Source organism: Mastigoproctus giganteus, chromosome 12 (assembly GCF_048544385.1).
Source record: "Mastigoproctus giganteus isolate SK-2022 chromosome 12, ASM4854438v1, whole genome shotgun sequence".
In the NCBI taxonomy this organism is placed as follows: domain Eukaryota; kingdom Metazoa; phylum Arthropoda; class Arachnida; order Uropygi; family Thelyphonidae; genus Mastigoproctus; species Mastigoproctus giganteus.
In genome coordinates, this window is record NC_143586.1 from 67,126,376 (window position 1) to 67,145,091 (window position 18,716).

The 18,716-nt window shown below is 36.3% G+C and overlaps 1 protein-coding gene across 1 annotated transcript in view; it reads right to left on the reverse strand.

The window, feature by feature from the left end:
* Window positions 1–18,716, reverse strand: part of LOC150077148 (uncharacterized) — a 370,624-nt gene that overhangs the window by 52,525 nt on the left and 299,383 nt on the right. Inside the window, exon 19 of the mRNA XM_090385790.1 lies at window positions 12,256–12,352. Within this exon, the coding sequence (XP_090241916.1) occupies window positions 12,256–12,352 (97 nt within the window). The remainder of the gene's footprint in view (window positions 1–12,255; window positions 12,353–18,716) is intronic.

Here is an 18,716-nt window from a genome sequence, read left to right on the forward strand (position 1 = left end):
ACTCAAGATGTGGTTTAACCATTGGCTTATACAATGGGACAATCACCATCTTATCCCTGCTGGCAAAATCCTGTTTATTACTGACAAAACCCCATGAGCTGTCCTGGCAGCCTGTCTGCACTGATTAGAGAACTTTGTATCTGATTGCACAATAAGCCCAAGGTCTTTTTCATTCTCCACTATCCCAAGTGTGATACCACACAGTTGGTACATTAATCTGGGATTACTGATATCTATATGCAGTACCTTGCATTTGTCAATGTTAAACTTCAACTGCCGTTATCAGCCCATCTTCCCAATTTTTATAGATCATGTTGCAGTAGCTTACCTTGATTACTGTCATTAACACCCTGACAACCTTTGTAACATCTGCAAAATTAGACATTTAAGTCCAGCACTTAACCTGAGAGGACTCTACTAATAATATTACTCCAAGAAGAGCCATGCTCATCAATAATTCTGTCCTTTTTTCACTCAACCATCCTTTTATCCACAGTGGTAAGCTGTCCTTAATGCCACACTGCACTAATGTTTACAGCAGTCGTTTATGTGCAACAGCATCAAAAACTTATCTGAAGTTTTAGGAATGATGTAAAAATTATTTTTTGCATCCAGTTATTTTGCTACTGCATCATATTTTCCAATCAGATTAGTCAGAAAAGATTACCCCTTAACAAATCCATGCTATGACTACAGTATAACTCCATCTCTATCTAGATTAGCAGTTCTCATGAGAAATATTTTTGTGGCAGCAGGTGCAGCCACCACAACTTACTGGTGGCCACAGTCATTCAGATTTCTATAAATTAACCCATAGTCATTTTTAAAATTTAATTTTCTTCATGATAAACCTGTGTAATAGATAACTGATATTAATTCTAAAACTTAACAAAAATTATAGCAAAAGTAATCATTTATACCCTATAGTACTTACTTCTCAAGCTTCACATATAATTCCTAACCATTTGCATTTCTGTTGTAATTTAAAATTTTAAAATTATTCTAAAAAGGGTTTCAGAAAATAAATGAATGTTTTGTAATGAGGATGTAATATTTTTTGCATTTATATTTCTTATTTAAGTACAAAATAAGCAAAGAATTTAAACAAAATTGAAAATATCTAAAAACCATGATGGTTAATTGTATTTCTTGTATGATTAACCATCGCAATTTTTAGATATTTTCAATGAAAAAGAATGTTTTATTACAATAACTTGTTAAAAGGAAAATTGGACACAGTTTTGTTCGCTGAAGATTTTGATCAATAATTATTTCAGAATTTGTTTTTTATGAAATGAAGTATGTTAAATGATCTTTCATGCAAAATTGTTGGTGGAAATACACTTAAAATTAATACAGAAATATGAGCAACTTCTTCTGAGTGTTGGTACAGATCACACCTAAAACTTTCTACTGTGCTATTTTCATCATGAAAAATGTATACATTTGCTCGTATCTGGGAAGTTCCATCAGCACAAACTTTATGTTACCCCAATTGGTTCCTATTCTGTGAAAGGAAGAAAGTCTGTTTGCATTTCTAGAAAATTTTTATGATTGATCTCTTGAAATGGCAACAATATAAATGATATGATATTTGTGAAATACTTTAACTCTTGAATTCTATCTTCCAATTCATCATGCAATGTTTCAAGAAAGATTATTATTTTATGTTTTGTTTCAGTTTTAGTGGCTAGTGATTCATCTGAAAGGAACTCGTTAATGCTTGAAAAAATGTAGAGGTCAACATTATTTTTACTGGTGTAACTATATCTTTTAAAAATAGGATGCAATCACAAATGGAGGTTTGTTGGAATTCTAGCACTAAATGATTATATTTTGGGGTTAAGGCAGTTACTACATTATCTAAAACTCACATAGCCTCTCCACACTTGGATCAAAACTTAACCACTGGATATAATTATACTTAAGAAGTACTTTATACATTTCATCAGCAGTGTCATGTAATGATCAAAAATTATTTCTAAGAATGCTGCTTTAGTATTTATCATATTAATAACCTTCTTTACCATTGATACCATATTATTCACTGCTTTATTAACAGATTTGCATACAAGTACTTCTTGACAATCATTGATAAGAAGGCTCAATCACCACTTTGGATCTTCATCATAGCAGCGCCATCTGCAGTTACAGAACAAAGGTTTCTCACTGAAATGCCAAGAAGAAATGATTTCTCATTGAAATGCAAGTTTTCTTTTACTGCATTGTAAATATTTCTGAATTTTTATTTTATTTTTATTTTTCACTAAAATAACCGCGATCATTATCAAAATAATATTTGCATATAAGTATTTGTCTGATTTGTGTTAGCTTCTTGCTTTCATCTAAGCATAAGTTGAAGAAAGAACTTTTATTGACACATTCAGTCACTTCCATGCCTATAAATTTCCCTAGTTCATGTATCCTACATTGTACAATATCATTACTAAGAAGAAGGTCTCTAAACACAAATATTAGACCCTATAGTACTTTAGTACAGTGTATGAGCTGTAGGTTGAGAAGACAGGTGAGCTCTCTTGATATCAAGATCATTCAGAATTCTTTTAATTTCCTTCTGTCAAAAGACCATAGAAAGCATTGAGTTGGCAGAGTAGAGACAGCAAGATTATACACTAGGTGATTTGAATGCCTCCTAGATAGTTACCAACAGGTTTGTCTGGTGGATTAACTAGCCAGTGGACCAAACCATAGTAATCCACAGATATATTTCAATACCTGTGTTGAAACAGTATCCCACTTCTTTACTTGAATGGTACACTGATAGTTTTTTTTCTTATATACTTTTCTTCTTTCACATTTTTTCATGTATCCCATTATATAAAGCAGTGGTTAGGTAACATGTTGAATATTGCATACAAGTGTATAAACTCTATTTTAGGAAAGATGTAAACCATCTGTTGGAAAGGATACCTAGAAGAGTGATGACATTGGTTAAGGGCACAAAAAGGAATTCTTATCAAAAGTGATGAATTTTGTAAGCTAATGTTTGGAAATGAGGTTTCAGGATCACCCGATCAAGGTGGCCATGAAAAGCTTCACCTACTACTCATCTCAGTTTCCCTAATTATTTGCTTTACAATTTTCCTTTTGCTTTAAAAGGCAGTACTAGTGCATATGTGTGTGCTGATATTATTTGTAAGAGACTTCCTAATTTGGAATCTCCTCTTTTTGATCTCTACTATATTCTGTCAAATCCATCTGTTGCCTTGATCATTCTCCCAACTCCACTAAACATTCTGAACTCTTTGACTTCATTTCTTTGAAACTCAACTTTCTCTAATCTAACTTTCCTTACAATAAAGTAATTTTCATAGTAATTTTAAAAACTCCAGTTGGTTTCAGCTATCTAGTTGCACAGACCTAGCTGGTTGGGATGCTGAACTTTTGCAATTTCTAATGATCCTACTCAGCTGTTCATTTACCTGACAGGTTATCCTAACCAAAAACCCAACGCTCTTAATATTTTACTTGCAAACAACCCTTCAAGGTCAATGTTAGTGGTTCATCTAGGCAACACAGATCACAACTTGATGATGGTCTCTTCTTCAATGGAGACTCTCTCATGGCCATTCTCAGCCTTGTGTCGTTTGGCATTAACAAGAATGTGATGTGGGATGACCTGTAATATTTCTATTCTTCTTTTCCTTGAGTGGATTAGTGTTTTAAATCTTCTGATCCCAATGTCTGCTCAATCATGTCAGTGAAATTATTTTTGTAGTGATAAAATCCTTTATTAATGAATTCCACCTTAAAACCTAGTCCTTTATCTAAACCTTGGTTTTCCAATAAACATAAGGCCAATTAAGAATGGCCTTATGTTTATCGAAATGGCCAGTTCCAATACATTTGGTATTTTTTTTTTTTTAGGAGCATTAGCTACTAAGGCCATATTGCTCCAGGGATATGCGGTGGTCATTCCCTTACCTTTCCGCATCCTCCATATTTGGTGGTCATGGGTTCGAACCCAGGTCTAATCAAGAAGTGTGTACTATGCACTGCTGCTCCTGCCCACCTGGATACGGAGGTGCTTTACAATACATGTTTAATGGAATGGCACATATTGCAACTGGTATGCATCCAATCTCAAGCTTCATCTTCTGTCTACACTAAAGCTTGTAACAATTGTAAAACAGTTATTATTAAATTCCAACCTTGATTCTGAACAAGCTAGGTGAAGTGTAGAAACTTACTTCTTGTCCAAATGGTAGTCAAACATTCTGGTCTCTTGCCAAATCTACTGGCTGCAATTTCTGTCCATCAATACTCTCACCTGTTGGTTCTATAGCATTCTTAGCTAAAGATAAATTTGACTTACATCCTACTTTTCTTCTAACTTTTAATTCACCTCCTACTATACCCAGTTCACTTCACACAATGCCTCCTGTACTCTTCTGATAGAAGGAAATTAAAAGAATTCTGAATGATCCTGATACCAAGAAAGCTCCAGTCCTTATAACATTTCTCAACTTGTTTTCACAACCTGTGCTCCTGAATTTCCTATTAATTCTATAATTCACCTCCTACTATACCCAGTTCACTTCACACAATGCCTCCTGTACTCTTCTGATAGAAGGAAATTAAAAGAATTCTGAATGATCCTGATACCAAGAAAGCTCCAGTCCTTATAACATTTCTCAACTTGTTTTCACAACCTGTGCTCCTGAATTTCCTATTCTGTGTTGCCCTTTTACACTTTCTTATTCTATCATTGTTTTTTCTTCTGCTTGGAAATTTCCTCCTATCTGGCTAGTTGTTAAAAAGGGGTGAGAAATCTCTCCCATCTAACTATCACTCTATTGCATTCACATCTACTCTTTTCAAAGTAATGGAGAAATTCATCAAATGCCAACTCTTAAAGTGTCTTGAAACCTTCCATCTGATCAATGATTGCCAATATGGATTCTGTCAGTGTTGATCAACTGGTGATATTACTGGCTTATGTTATTCATCTTTAGAAAAATTCAATGGAAACATCTGATGAAACTGAAGCAGTTGCTCATGACCTTTCTACACCTTTTAATGGTGTTTGTCATAAATGTCTTTTAAACAAGTTCCTTTTTGGGGATTGCTAACTGGGTTTTTTTTTTTTTTTTAATATTTTAAATTGGGTATCCAGGGGTCTCTCTCTCTCTCTCTCTCTCTCTCTCTCTCTCTCTCTGAATGCTCACTGCAGGTGATGATAGATGGCTCTCTGTCTTCTAACTTCCCCACTAATGCTGGTGTTTCCTAAAGTTCAGTTCTTTCTCCCATTCTTTTCCTGTTGTATATGCATGACTTTCTTCCAATGAATGGAAATCCTATCCATAGTTTTTCTGATGATGTCATTCCACCTTCCAATTTGAAAATCTGTGTCCTGCAGAAACAGCTTCAACTTCTCTAATATCCTTCTAAATTTTTTATGATTTAGCGAAGAGATCAGCCTGAGAACAGATTTACCTGAGACTGGCAAAAATGTCAATCTCATGTAATTCTTCAGTAGGGCAAAGGAAACTTAGCTAACCTAAATCCTTCTAAAATTCAGTTGTCTTATTTTATTGCTACAAAAAAAAAGTCTACTGCTACTATGCTCATATTCAATGTCACAGATTTTTAACCACTCACAGAAGCATAACACAAATATTGCTTCCTCTGCAGTAAAAAAAACTGGGTTATCTCTTTCATTCTTGCCATTACTTTTCTTCTAAACAACTGCTCGTTCTTTACAAATCCCAAATACACCACATCATGGAATACTTGTTCCCACATTTGGGATGGTGTCCTCAAAATCTCTTTCAAGCTTCTAGACTCTGTTCAAAATAGAGCAGTAAGATTAATTAGTGATCTGTCTATTACAAAATCTCTCCCTATATTATGTTTCATAGACATTCAGTTTCTGTTGCATGCCTTTTGTACAGATATTCCATCGGCAATACTCTTCTGAATCGAAATCCATAATTTCTCCACTCTCTCTTCCAAACCAGTCTGAACAATCAGTCAGCAGCATCCATTCACTATACAACACCAAACTCATGGAACCAACTTTTCCTTCTCCTCATTTATCCCTTCTTCTATCTCTGTTTTCTGGAACAACCTTCCTTCCCATTTATTTCCTGAAAATTACAGTCTTCTGATATTCAAGACTAACGTCAACAAGAGTATGTCTGTCTTCTCAACCTCCAACTTATACGCTGTACTATAGTTCTAATATCTTTTGTGTTTTTTTTTTTCCCATTTCAGAAGTGAAAAAAAATTGTTTAAGGTTATTGGTTATTTAGATATTGATACTGGACATGGAGGTGTAGACATTTAGATACGATGTGCACATGCCAAGCAAAAGACTCAGTATCTATACCAGCTTGGTGCACTGAACTAGAGAACTAAAGCAAGGTGGGGCAGCGAGCTTTACAATTATCAGAGACAATTAGAAAATTAATTCACTGTTTGGAAGGTCAGATTGGAGAAAGTCATGTTTCAAAGAAAATAAGTCAAAAAGCTCTGAGTGAGCTGTATAGTTGGGGGGGGGGGAGAGAGAGAGAGAGAGAGAGAGAGAGAGAGAGAGAGAGAGAGAGAGAGAGAGAGAGAGAAGAATCTGACAGAATGTGGTAAAGAGATTTTAAGCAAAGGAGTTCAAAAATAGGAGAATCTAGATTAGAAATCTTTGACAAGGAATATCGGGGTTAACATATGTATATACCACCTTTAAAGAAAAAGGAATTATAGAACAAATAATTATGATAAATAATGTTAGTTGTGGTTGAGGTAACTGATAAGTGAGATTCTAACAGAAAAAATAAGTGTGGCTTGGCAGATTGAAGGTGAAAATAGACATCACTGAGACAAGTGTAACATTTGAAAAATGATTTAGAAAGTTTATGGAAGGTTTGGTTCTTTTCTTTTCACAGATATGTTTATCTATGCATTTCACTATTCATGATGCCTTGATGTAGATGAGGTAAATGATGTGGGGAGGGAATGTTGTATGAACTGAAGTTTTTAGATATGATGTGTACACAGCAAGAGTAGCCAACTCTTAGACATAATGTGGCCTTGGCAGTTTTCCTGCATACATACTATTCCCTCAAACTGCAGCTGGCAAAGTAGAGATAGAAAGATTATACACTAGTTCATGCTTTCAAACATTTTTTGATGCTCACACATTATGTTTATGAGAAAATAATTTGACACTCCATTCATAATTTTATAATTACTTAACACTTCTGGGCCCAGCCACAAATGACTGAAATTTTAAAAATAAACTAAATTATGAAAGTTATCTACATATTTTCAAAACTTTTTTTGAACAACTGAATGATACAGGTGTCAGGAAGGTCACTTCCAACAAGATGTACAATATTAATGCTATACCCTGTGTGTTACAATGGTTTTTTTTTTTTTTTTTTTTTTTTTTTTTTGTTTTATGTAAACCCCAAACACGAGAGGTATTAGAACCTATAGTACTTGGTACCATGCATGGGTTGGAGGTTGAGAGGACAAAAGAAGATATTTGTTGACATTGGACTTGAACTTCTGTAGACTGTAATTTTCAGGAAATAAGTATGAAGGAAGGTTGTTCCAGAAAACGGCAGTTGAATAAATAAACGAGGAAGATGAAAAGTTGGTTCTATGAGTTTGAAGTTGGACAGTAAATGGATGTTGGCTGGTGGTGGCACGTGTTAGGACTGTTTTGAAAGAGAGAGCGGGAATTATAGAAGCCAATTCAGAAGAACAGTGCCCATGGAAGTATCTGTAGAAGAGGCTTGCAGCAGAAACAGTATGTCTATGAGACAGCGAGTGGAGAGACTCTGTTAGAGATGGATCATTAATTAACCTAACTGCCCTCTTCTGAATGGAATCAAGAAGCCTGAGAGACGTTTTGGGGGCACCACCCCAGATGTGGGAACAATATTCCATGGCAGGGCGGATTTGCGATTTATACAGAGTGAGCAGCTGTTTGGAAGAAAAGTAACGCCGAGAGCGAAAGAGAAAACCAAGTTTTTTAGATACAGAGGAAGCAATATTTGTAATGTGCTTGTGCCAAGAGAGATTAGAAGTCAGGGTAATCCCCAAAAGAGATATATCATTTTGCCTAGAAATCGGAGTGTCACTAAAGATAAGCATAGGAGCAGAAGAATCCTTTTTGCGAGATATAAGACAAGACTGACTTTTAGAAGGGCTGAAATCAACTAAATTGTCTTTGCCCCACTGGAGAATTACCTGAAGATCGGCATTTAAAGAATTTGTAGCAGATTTTCAAGAAATTGATGCTGATTGAGCAGGACAAGGTTTCTCAAAATGGAAAGTGGAATGCAATGTGCTATCATCGGCAAAACTATGGATAGGATTTCCAGTCAATGGAAGAAGGTCATTAATATACAAGAGGAAAAGAGTGGGGGAACAAACTGAACCTTGGGTGACACCGGCATTAGTGAAGAAGTTAGAAGACAGAGAGCCATCTACCATCACCCTCAGTGAGTAATCAGAGAGAAAACAGGATAACAAATTACTAAAAACAGTTGGCAAACCATAAGATGGAAGCTTGTTTAGAAGACCTTTATGCCAAACACGATCGAAAGCCTTTGTGATGTCAAGAGCAACTACTTGTGTTTCACCGAACCTTTCCATTGAATTAGTCCATAAATGGGTAACATATGCCAGAATATCACCAGTGGATCGACACTAATGGAATCCATACTGGCAATCGTTGATCAGACGGAAGGTTTCTATGTAGTTTAAGAGTTGGTGGTTAATTGATTTCTCCTTTACTTTAGAAAGAGTAGAAGTAAATGCAATGGGATGATAATTGGATGGGAGGGATTTATCACCCTTTTAGGAACTGGCTGGATATGAGAAAATTTCCAAGTAGAAGGAAAAACACCTTTGGAATAAGAAAGTGAAAAAAGGCGACAAAGAATAGGAGTAAGTTCAGGAGCTCAGGTTTTGAGAACAAGTGGAGAAATACCATCGGGACCTGGAGCTTTCTTAGCATCAAGATTCGTCAAAATCCTTCTGACATCCTGTTGACGGAAGACCACAGGAGGCATTGAATGGAGCGTGTTGGGAATGGTGGGAGGTGTTTTACCAAGATCATTAATACATGAGGTGGAAGAAAAATGAAATGCTAGCAGGTCAGTTTTATCTTTGGCTGAAGTGACAACAGAACCATCTGGTTTGGACAGAGGTGGGAGCCGAGATGGGCAAAGGTTGCGGCCAATAGTTTTGGCAAGAGACCAGAATGCTTGGCTACCATTAGGGCAAGAAGCAAGTTTTCTACTCTTAGCCTGTTCAAACTCTAGTTTGGACTGATTAATAACTGCTTTACAATTGTTGCGAGCTTTGGTGTAGGCAGAAAATGAAACTGAAGAATTAGAAACAAGCCAATTACAATATGCAACATCCTTCTCTTGAACAGCCTTAGCACATTTATTGGAAAACCAAGGTTTAGATAAAGGACGAGATTTTAAAGTGGAGTGTGGGATAAAGGATTCCATTCCTGCAAGAATAATTTCACTGACACGATCTGAGCAAACGTTGACATCAGAAGTTTTGAAACAGTAATCCGACCAAGGAAAAGAAGAAAAGAAGTCTCGCAGGTTATCCCATTTTGCATTCTTGTAATGCCAAACAACACGAGGTTGGGAATAGTCATGAGATAAAGGTTCCATTGGAGAATAGACAATCACCAAGTTGTGATCTGAAGTGCCTAAAGGACCTCTCACTTCGACCGTGTACTTAGAAGGGTTGTTTGTGAGAAAAAGATCCAGCGTATTGGCTGTATGATTAGGATTGTCTGGTATTCTTGTAGGTAGATGAACAATCTGTGCAAGCTCATTAGTAATTGCAAAAGCCTCAGCATCTCGACCAGCTGGGTCAGTGTGACTAGAAAATGGAAGCCAACTGGAGTTGTGAACATTAAAATCACCAAGGAAAATTACTTCACTGTTAGGAAAGTTGGACTGGAGAAAGTCAAGTTGCAAAGAGAGGAAGTCAAAGAGCTCCAAGTGATTAGTGGAGTTGGGAGAACGGTAGAAACAACAGATGAATTTGACACAATGAGGTAGAGAGATTTTAAGCCAGAGCAAGCTTAAAGCCAGAGCAAGCTTGGCAATTTGGAATCTCCTCAAAGAGAGGAGATTCCAAATTGCCAAGTCTCTGACAGGGAATATCAGAACGGACATATGCACAAGTACCACGTTTGAGGTGAAAGGAATCATACAGCGAATAATTTGGGCATCTGAGATGAGCAGTATTTGAATCAACCGATAACTGAGATTCTGTCAGAAAAAGTACATGCGGTTTGGCAGACTGCAAGTGGAAATGGACATCGTTGAGATTAGAATTGAGACCACGTATATTTGTGAAATGAATTAGGAAGTGCTTGGGGGGTTTAGATCTTTTCGCAGATAAGCTTGCTCTATTAGTTTGACAATTCATGGTGTATTCAATAGTAAGAAAAAGTGGATGGGACATGCTGCATGAAGTAATGAAATTTTTGGAAATGGCATACACGTGGTAAGAATATACCCAGATCCTTGACGTAACGTGGCCTCAACAATGCTCCCCGCATACACACTATTCGGACTCCCTCCAGTCACTATCTGGCAGAGTAGAGGTAGCAAGATTATACACTAGCTGATCCGGAAGCCTTCTAGAGAGTTACCAATAGGTTCGGTCCAGTGTACTAACTAGTGGCCGGCCTGCGAACACCGTTTTAAAGCTGTACCCTCGAAATGTAAGGAATATTGGATCTAGCCACAATGTTCACCATAACCTCAAAAGTCATCAATCAAACTGCATGATGGAAGAGATGGGGAAGGGTTGACTGGAACTTAGCTCTAGAGACTAAACATGGGTTCCACCACTTCAAGCCTCCAATAAGCAAAGTGGTGGTATTGCACCGGTTGATGAGAGTCATCTACCACCTAGTACTGCCTGGTAACATAGAGGGGCAGCATTCCTCCATGTGGTGTGGGCGCCACACCTCGACCCCTGCTTACGTTGGTTCACACCTGGGTTGTCACCCACCATGTACTTGTGCATGGAGGTTATACCCAGGATTACTAACAGTCCCACCATCGTGAAGGTGCAAGCAGAGGATTTGGCTGTCACAGACCGTCCGGACTTCGCCGGAATTGGGTCCACTTACTTGAGTGTCACCCGAATATCAGTTCCATCAGCGTTTTAGACTCCCAGGTAGCAAGTACAGCTTGTCTGGCATATCTGAGAGAATATCTGTGACATCGTCAAGCACCAAGGTTGAGGTAACTGATAAGTGAGATTCTATCAGAAAAAATAAGTGTCGCTTGGCAGATTGTAGGTGAAAATGGACATCACTGAGGTTGAAACTGAGACAAGTGTAACATTTGAAAAATGATTTAGAAAGTTTATGGAAGGTTTGGTTCTTTTCTTTTCACAGATATGTTTATCTATGCATTTCACTATTCATGATGCCTTGATGTAGATGAGGTAAATGATGTGGGGAGGGAATGTTGTATGAACTGAAGTTTTTAGATATGATGTGTACACAGCAAGAGTAGCCAACTCTTAGACATAATGTGGCCTTGGCAGTTTTCCTGCATACATACTATTCCCTCAAACTGCAGCTGGCAAAGTAGAGATAGCAAGATTATACACTAGTTCATGCTTTCAAACTTTTTTTGATGCTCACACATTATGTATATGAGAAAATACTTTGACACTCCATTCATAATTTTATAATTACTTAACACTTCTGGGCCCAGCCAAAAATGGACAGGTATTTCGAGTGAACGGAGGGGTGAAATGGGAGTGTTGTGTTTTTTTTTTTTTTTTTTTTTTTTTGGGTGATGCTGAATAAGCTTGCTTTCTTGCATCATATGCCTCTACTAATGCTAATGCTAAATGACTGAAATTTTAAAAATAAACTAAATTATGAAAGTTATCTATATATTTTCAAATTTTTTTTTGAACAACTGAATGATACAGGTGTCAGGAAGGTCACTTCCAACAAGATGTTGTACAATATTAATGCTATACCCTGTGTGTTGCAATGGTTGAGGCTTCCTCAGTATCTGGAGACCAAGTAAAAGGTTTTCTGACTAGATCTCTTGATGTAAGTTTATCATTTCCTACGAGGATGATGCAAGAAAGCAAGCAAAAAAAAGAGTAATTGCTGACAATGTGGTGCTGAATGAATACACGTATATCGACAGCATATATTTTAGGACTTCTTAACTTATAGAGAGAGAGAACGATTTTTTGGAAAGAAAAATATATTACTTGTAGCAGTCGTCTGTGGCAGCAATCACTCCACACCAATGAGATATCCAGGAAAGATCCCTAATTAAATTTTTCTTCAAAGTATTAACAGGTATACCTACAAGAAAGGGGGGAAAAAACTGTTTTAGTTACAATAGCTCGAATAAACTGAAATATGGTTTTTTTAAAAAATTATCAACACTGGCAAAATGATGCAAGAAAGCAAACAGATTATGATATTATGAGCAATATGATGATACTGCCAAAAAATAAGAAACAAAATCACACAAACACAACTTAATAACTAGGAATAAACTATAATTATTCAAAAACAAGTTTGTTAATGTATACAAGGCTTGATAAACACAGTTGTCATGGCTATTAGGAAATCCACGAAACTAGTACTTTATAGTCAGTCTAGTGACTGCAAGGCTGAACTACCAATACTTTGTTTATGATTACTGTGTTCTGTATCTTGCAAGGATTGCCATGACTTTTGCAAAGATATAGAATGATGCATTTTTAATATTGATGTTGAATTATCAACATTTTATGGAATTTTACTGTTGAAAGAATGTGATGATGAATAACAGCCCTAACCAATCATATCCAGCTTCATTAGGGTAGTAAAAAAAAAAAATTAAAGTTGCCCAATCATTTTGTAATTAGTTTCTTATTCAACATTGATACAGTAAACTTTATCCTTTTTCGATTAATCAGTGAAAAAAATAAATATTTGAAGATTGTTCATTTGTGTAAACATTATACAAAGTTTATCTCACAGGGCTTTGTTCACACTAATCACGAGTTCGATGTTTGTAATTCAAGAGAGTGACTTGGTAGTTTGTCATCTCTTGTGCTTTTTTTAAATTTGGGTTGCTTTGATACACTGGTAAGTTAATATATCATTTATAATTAACCATTACATCCATGTTATATTTACCTATGCTCAAATCAGACAAATGAACGATGACCATCTTTAAAGCATATTCCTGATTATGCTGTGTGTGTGTGTGTGTGTGTGTGTGTGTGTGTGTGTGTGTGTGTGTGTGGGGCAGAACTCACAAAATAAAATTACAACTTTAATGAATGAAATTATGCATCTTAATGATTAACTGACAGGAAATTTATGTTAAAGTGGTCAGTGAGCAGATATCAGAAAAGATATCTGCTCAGTGAGAAATCCAACCAACATTCCTTGTACATCAGTCTAGAACCCATGTGCGGCGCTAGAGGTTCTAATAGACTGTAATAGATTTTACAATTTATAAAAAATTGAAACATGAAGTTTGCAGTTCTCATATATATATATATATATATATATATATATATAGTAGTATATAGTATGAATCAGAACTGTAATAATCAATACATTTTACGTTGATATTAATATTTGTAAAATAATAAGAGGAGTTTACCTCAATATAGTATGTAGAACACTTCCGTATGATACTCTCCAGAAATTAAAACGAAAAAATCGAAAACTTACATTAGAGTAAAAAATAAATAACTAAAAACCAATTTAACACAATTAAAAATCAATTTAACACATTTTTAAAATTTTTTTAGCAGTTAAAGTATGTGAAGTTAAAAGTATGTGATGTCAAAATTACTGTTTACATGTAGTTATTATATAGTATGAATCAGAGCTGTAATACTCAATACGTTTTACGTTGATAGTAATATTTATAAAATAATAAGGAGTTTACCTAGATATAGTATGTAGAACACTTCTGTATGATACTCTCCAGAAATTAAAATGAAAAAATCGAAAACTTACATTAGAGTAAAAAATAAATAATTAAAAACCAATTTAACACAATTCAAATCAATTTAACACAATTAAAAATCAATATATAACAGTTAAGTAGTAATATATAACAGTTAAGAAGCAAAGTAAACAGAAAAAGGAAAATAACAAAAGTTATAGTATGTTTAATGCTCCAAAACGTGCAGTGCAGCAGTAGAGGAAGCACAAGGACATAAATAATGTGCTGTCATTATTTGGTTTTTAGGAGCATTAGCAACTAAGACCATATTGCTCCGGGGATATACGGTGGTCATTCCCTGACCTTTCTGCACCCTCCGTATTTGGTGGTCACAGGCTCGAACCCCAGTCTAATCAAGAATCGTGTGCTACGTACTGCTGCCCCTGCCCACCTGGCTACGGACGCGCCAAAATAAATAAATAATGTGTGGTTTGTAGAATAAATAAAGTGTCTGTAAAAATGGAAATGAAAAGAACACAAGGTGCCAGAACTAAGAGAAGTTTAAGGGATAGTAGAAAGTGGAAGTGAAGTAGTACTTAAACAGGTGAAAGAAATTGAAAAACTTAGTGCAAAAATGAACTGGGACTGAGGAAAAAAAAAAAAAAAGGAATATACAAGTAAATAAATAACACTATATTCAGATATGGGAGGGTAATTTTAGCAAGAGGTCGAATTAGGGGATGGCAAATATGCAAAAGCTGAATATAGTAGATGAAAATATGATACATAGCCAGGAAATTCATCAGTATTACGATAAAAGGCCGCATATTTGCCCCCTTTTTCTAATACAAGTTTGGAAATGCAGTGACTGATACATGGTCAGAAGTAGTCCCCTGATGAATTTCCTGGCTATGTATCGTATTTTCATCTACTATATTCAGCTTTTGCATATCTGCCATCCTCTGATTCGACCTCTTGCTAAAATTGCCCTCCCATAACTGAATATAGTGTTATTTATTTATTTACTTGTATATTCCTTTTTTCCCCCCCTCAGTCCCAGTTCATTTTTGCACTAGGTTTTTCAAATTCTTTCACTTGTTTAACCACTACTTCACTTCCACTTTCTACTATCCCATAAACTTCAAAAAATAATGGCTAAAAATGAATGAAAAATTATATTAATATTAATTTTTCTTTCATACAGCAACGACTCAAAGCAGTCTCTGAAATACCTAGGGTATTTCAGAGACTGCTGGGAGTCATTGCATGTAAACACATGGGTTGTGTTAGGGTAGCTAAGAATAGGAACAGGTGCATGTATACTTGCATGTACAACAATGCTAGGAGTTTGATAAATAAATTTGATGAAATTGAGGTATTGCTCAAAACATCAAAGGCAGATATTGTTGGGATATCAGAGATGTGGTGCCACATAGATATAAGGAATGCAGAACTAGAATTTGGGGAGTACAATTTGTACAGAAAGGATAGACAGGATAGGAAGGGAGGAGGGGTTATGTTATTAGTTAAGAAACACATAAAATCGAAGGAAGTGAAGCCAGTCGACATCACTGGACAGTGCAGTGTCGAGTCAGTTTGGTGTGACATAAGCATTGAGAGATCAAAATTGAGAGTAGGAGTGTGTTATAGGCCTAATGACTCTGATGAGTATAATAAGAAACTGTACAGAGAAATAGAGTGGGCCAGTAAATCAGAGAGTCTTATAATGGGAGGTTTTAATTTCCCAGATATTGACTGGAATTTGTGGGTTGGTCACTCACACACTAGCAAGGCTTTTGTAGATTTATTAGATGATTGTTTTCTACATCAGCATGTTCTGGAGGTAAATAGAGGGAGTAATACTCTCGATCTGATTATCAGTAGTGATTCTTCATGCATTAAGAATCTGAAGATAAAGGAACCACTAGGTGGCAGTCATCACAGTGTGCTGAAGTGGGATTTACTCAGAGGTAACTACGATCAGGGGTAAAGGGAAGGGTTTCTGCTTTTGTAAAGGCGACTATGGTGGTCTGAGACAGTATTTAAATTCTATACGGTGGGACCAACTGATGATGTTACCAACAGCAAATTCAAAATGGGAAGCAGTCAAAGAATTTATCTTGGAAGCTACTAGGATTTACACACCAACTAAGAAATATTGTTCAAGGTTTAGGCCTAAATGGATGTCATATGAACTAATGAGACATGTGGCAGAGAAGAAAAATGCATGGGATACATATAAATTAATGGGTGACATGAAAGCCTATGATAGATATAAGATGGTCTGTAACCAAGTCGCAAAGGAGATTAGGCAGGCAAAGGCAGATTATGAGAAATCTTTTGGCAAAGGATGCAAAGAAAAACAACAGAGTTCTGTTGTTTTTAAATTTTCTGTTTATACTACGGCACGACAACCAAGTCAGTAGAGTTTACAATAAATCGTCAATACAAATATTTATCTCTTTACCTATGTAAAGAAAATGTTGTTTTTTTTTACCAATGTAAAGAAAAACAACCTATGTAAACTCTAGAAGGAAAGGGGTGAATTATATTGGTCCACTGGATATTGATGGTTCAACTGTTGATGATCCTGCTCAGGTGGCTAACAAACTAAATGAGTATTTTGCATCTACATTCACGTATGACGAATTATTCAGGGAGGGGAATGCCATAGGTGAGTTAAACTCTGGCTGTTACCTAGATGATTTTGTAATAACTGAGAGGAAAGTGGAAGAGAAATTGTTGAATATAAACATAAAAAAGGAACCCGGGGTGGATGGGATCCATCCAGTTATATTAAAGGAGGCAGCAAAGGAAGTAAGCAAACCCTTAGCCATAATTATGAGAGCTTCTTTGAACTCAGGGGAGGTACCCATGGACTGGAGATGTGCAAATGTAACCCCAATTCACAAAGGAGGATCAAAGGGCGACACAAGTAATTACAGACCTGTTAGTTCAACTTCTGTTCCAGGAAAATTAATGGAGGCATTGGTTGAAGAAGTACAGCAGAATCACCTAAACAAGACTTTAGCTATAGCTTGGACACAGCATGGTTTTGTTGAGGGAAAGTCTTACCTTACCATTTTGATTGGATACTATGATCTAGTTACAAAGGAACTGGATGCAGGGAATAACTTTGATATCATATATTTGGATCTTCGAAAGGCTTTTGATACTGTCGAACATGGAAGACTGCTGAACAAATTAGAGCAGTGTGGCAATGGAGGCAAATTGGTGCTATGGATAAAGGGATGGTTGAGTGGGAGAGGAAGTGGTAATCAATGGACACTGCTCATCGTGGACTAATGTTATTACAGGAGTCCCTCAGAGTTCAGTGTTGGGTCCATTGTTGTTTTCTGTATTTATAAATGATATTAATGATGGTATATCAAGCTTAATGTCCAAGTTTGCAGATGATATGCTGCTGCAATAGGATCTAGAAAAGTTGAGTAGATGGGCTGAGAGGTGGCAAATGAAGTTTAATAGTGACAAATGTGAAGTACAACATATGGGAAGCAGTAACCCCACAGTAACGTATCAACTCTGTGGTACTACACTAGCAGTGGTAGAGAACGAAAAGGACCTAGGGGTAATAGTGCAGGCAGATATGAAGTTTTCTGAGCAGTGCAGATGGTCTGCAAGAGTAGCTCATGGTGGCTTCTCAATGGTAGACAGGAATTTTTCTAGCAGGGATAAGGTGATTATTCCTTTGTATAAGGCAATGGTCAGGCCACACCTTGAGTACAGAGAAGGGCAACAAGATTAGTGAATGGAACAAAGGGTTGCTCTTATGAAGAAAGGCTTAAGTTTTGCAAACTACAGTGTTTGGAGACTAGGCACCTGTGAGGTGACCTGATTGAGTTGTATAAAGCCTTGAATGGTTTGAGCATGCTCAATGCTGATGGGATTCTTCCTCTTGCTCAGAATAATCACCCGAGAGGGCATAAATTCAAATTGAGGAAAGACAAATGTACTATAGATGTGTGGAAATTTGCCTTTAACCAGCGGGTAGTTGGTTGGTGGAACAGACTTCCATCCTTTGTTGTGGAAGTTGATAGCCTAAATAAATTTAAGGCTGAGCTGGACAGGTATTTGGAACGAACAGAGGGGTGAAATGGGAGCGTTTTTTTATTTTTTGTTTTTTGGCTGATGCTGCAAAAGCTTGCTTTCTTGCATCATATGCCTATGCTAATGCTAATTCATATTTTCGTTAAATTTCAGTGTGACAATAGTCTGTAGGTGCTGCTATATATGTTTTCACATCAATAATTTCCTGAGTAGTGAAAGGAACTCAATGCCACACTGCTATTGGCCATTGTGTTCAACAATGCCGAAGTCGAATGCAGAGCGTTGTCGAGTATCGAGCAAGCCAAACTATCAAAATAAAAATGGAGGTAGCAATGAGTGTGAGAGAATGACAAAGACTATTGATATTGAGTAAAAGACAAAATGAAAATCAAGAGTTGGATTCACCAGTGCTTTCAATCAGCAACAATGCCACTCCATCTAACATCAATGTACTTGAAGTGAACATTAATTACGTACAATGGAAAATTTTTCCAATTGCGGAGCAGATGAGTTTAAATGATCAAGCTCCTTTTCTTTACACCGACTACTATTTACATAAGAATGCGCATCGAGAGTTGGAAAAGATATTCATGAAAAATAATTTCTGTTCTGTCTATGATTTGAAAATGAAACAAAGAAACCAGCTGCTAAAGATGCACCATTGATATGCACTGCATTTCCTGATGTTGACATTGACAGGATCCT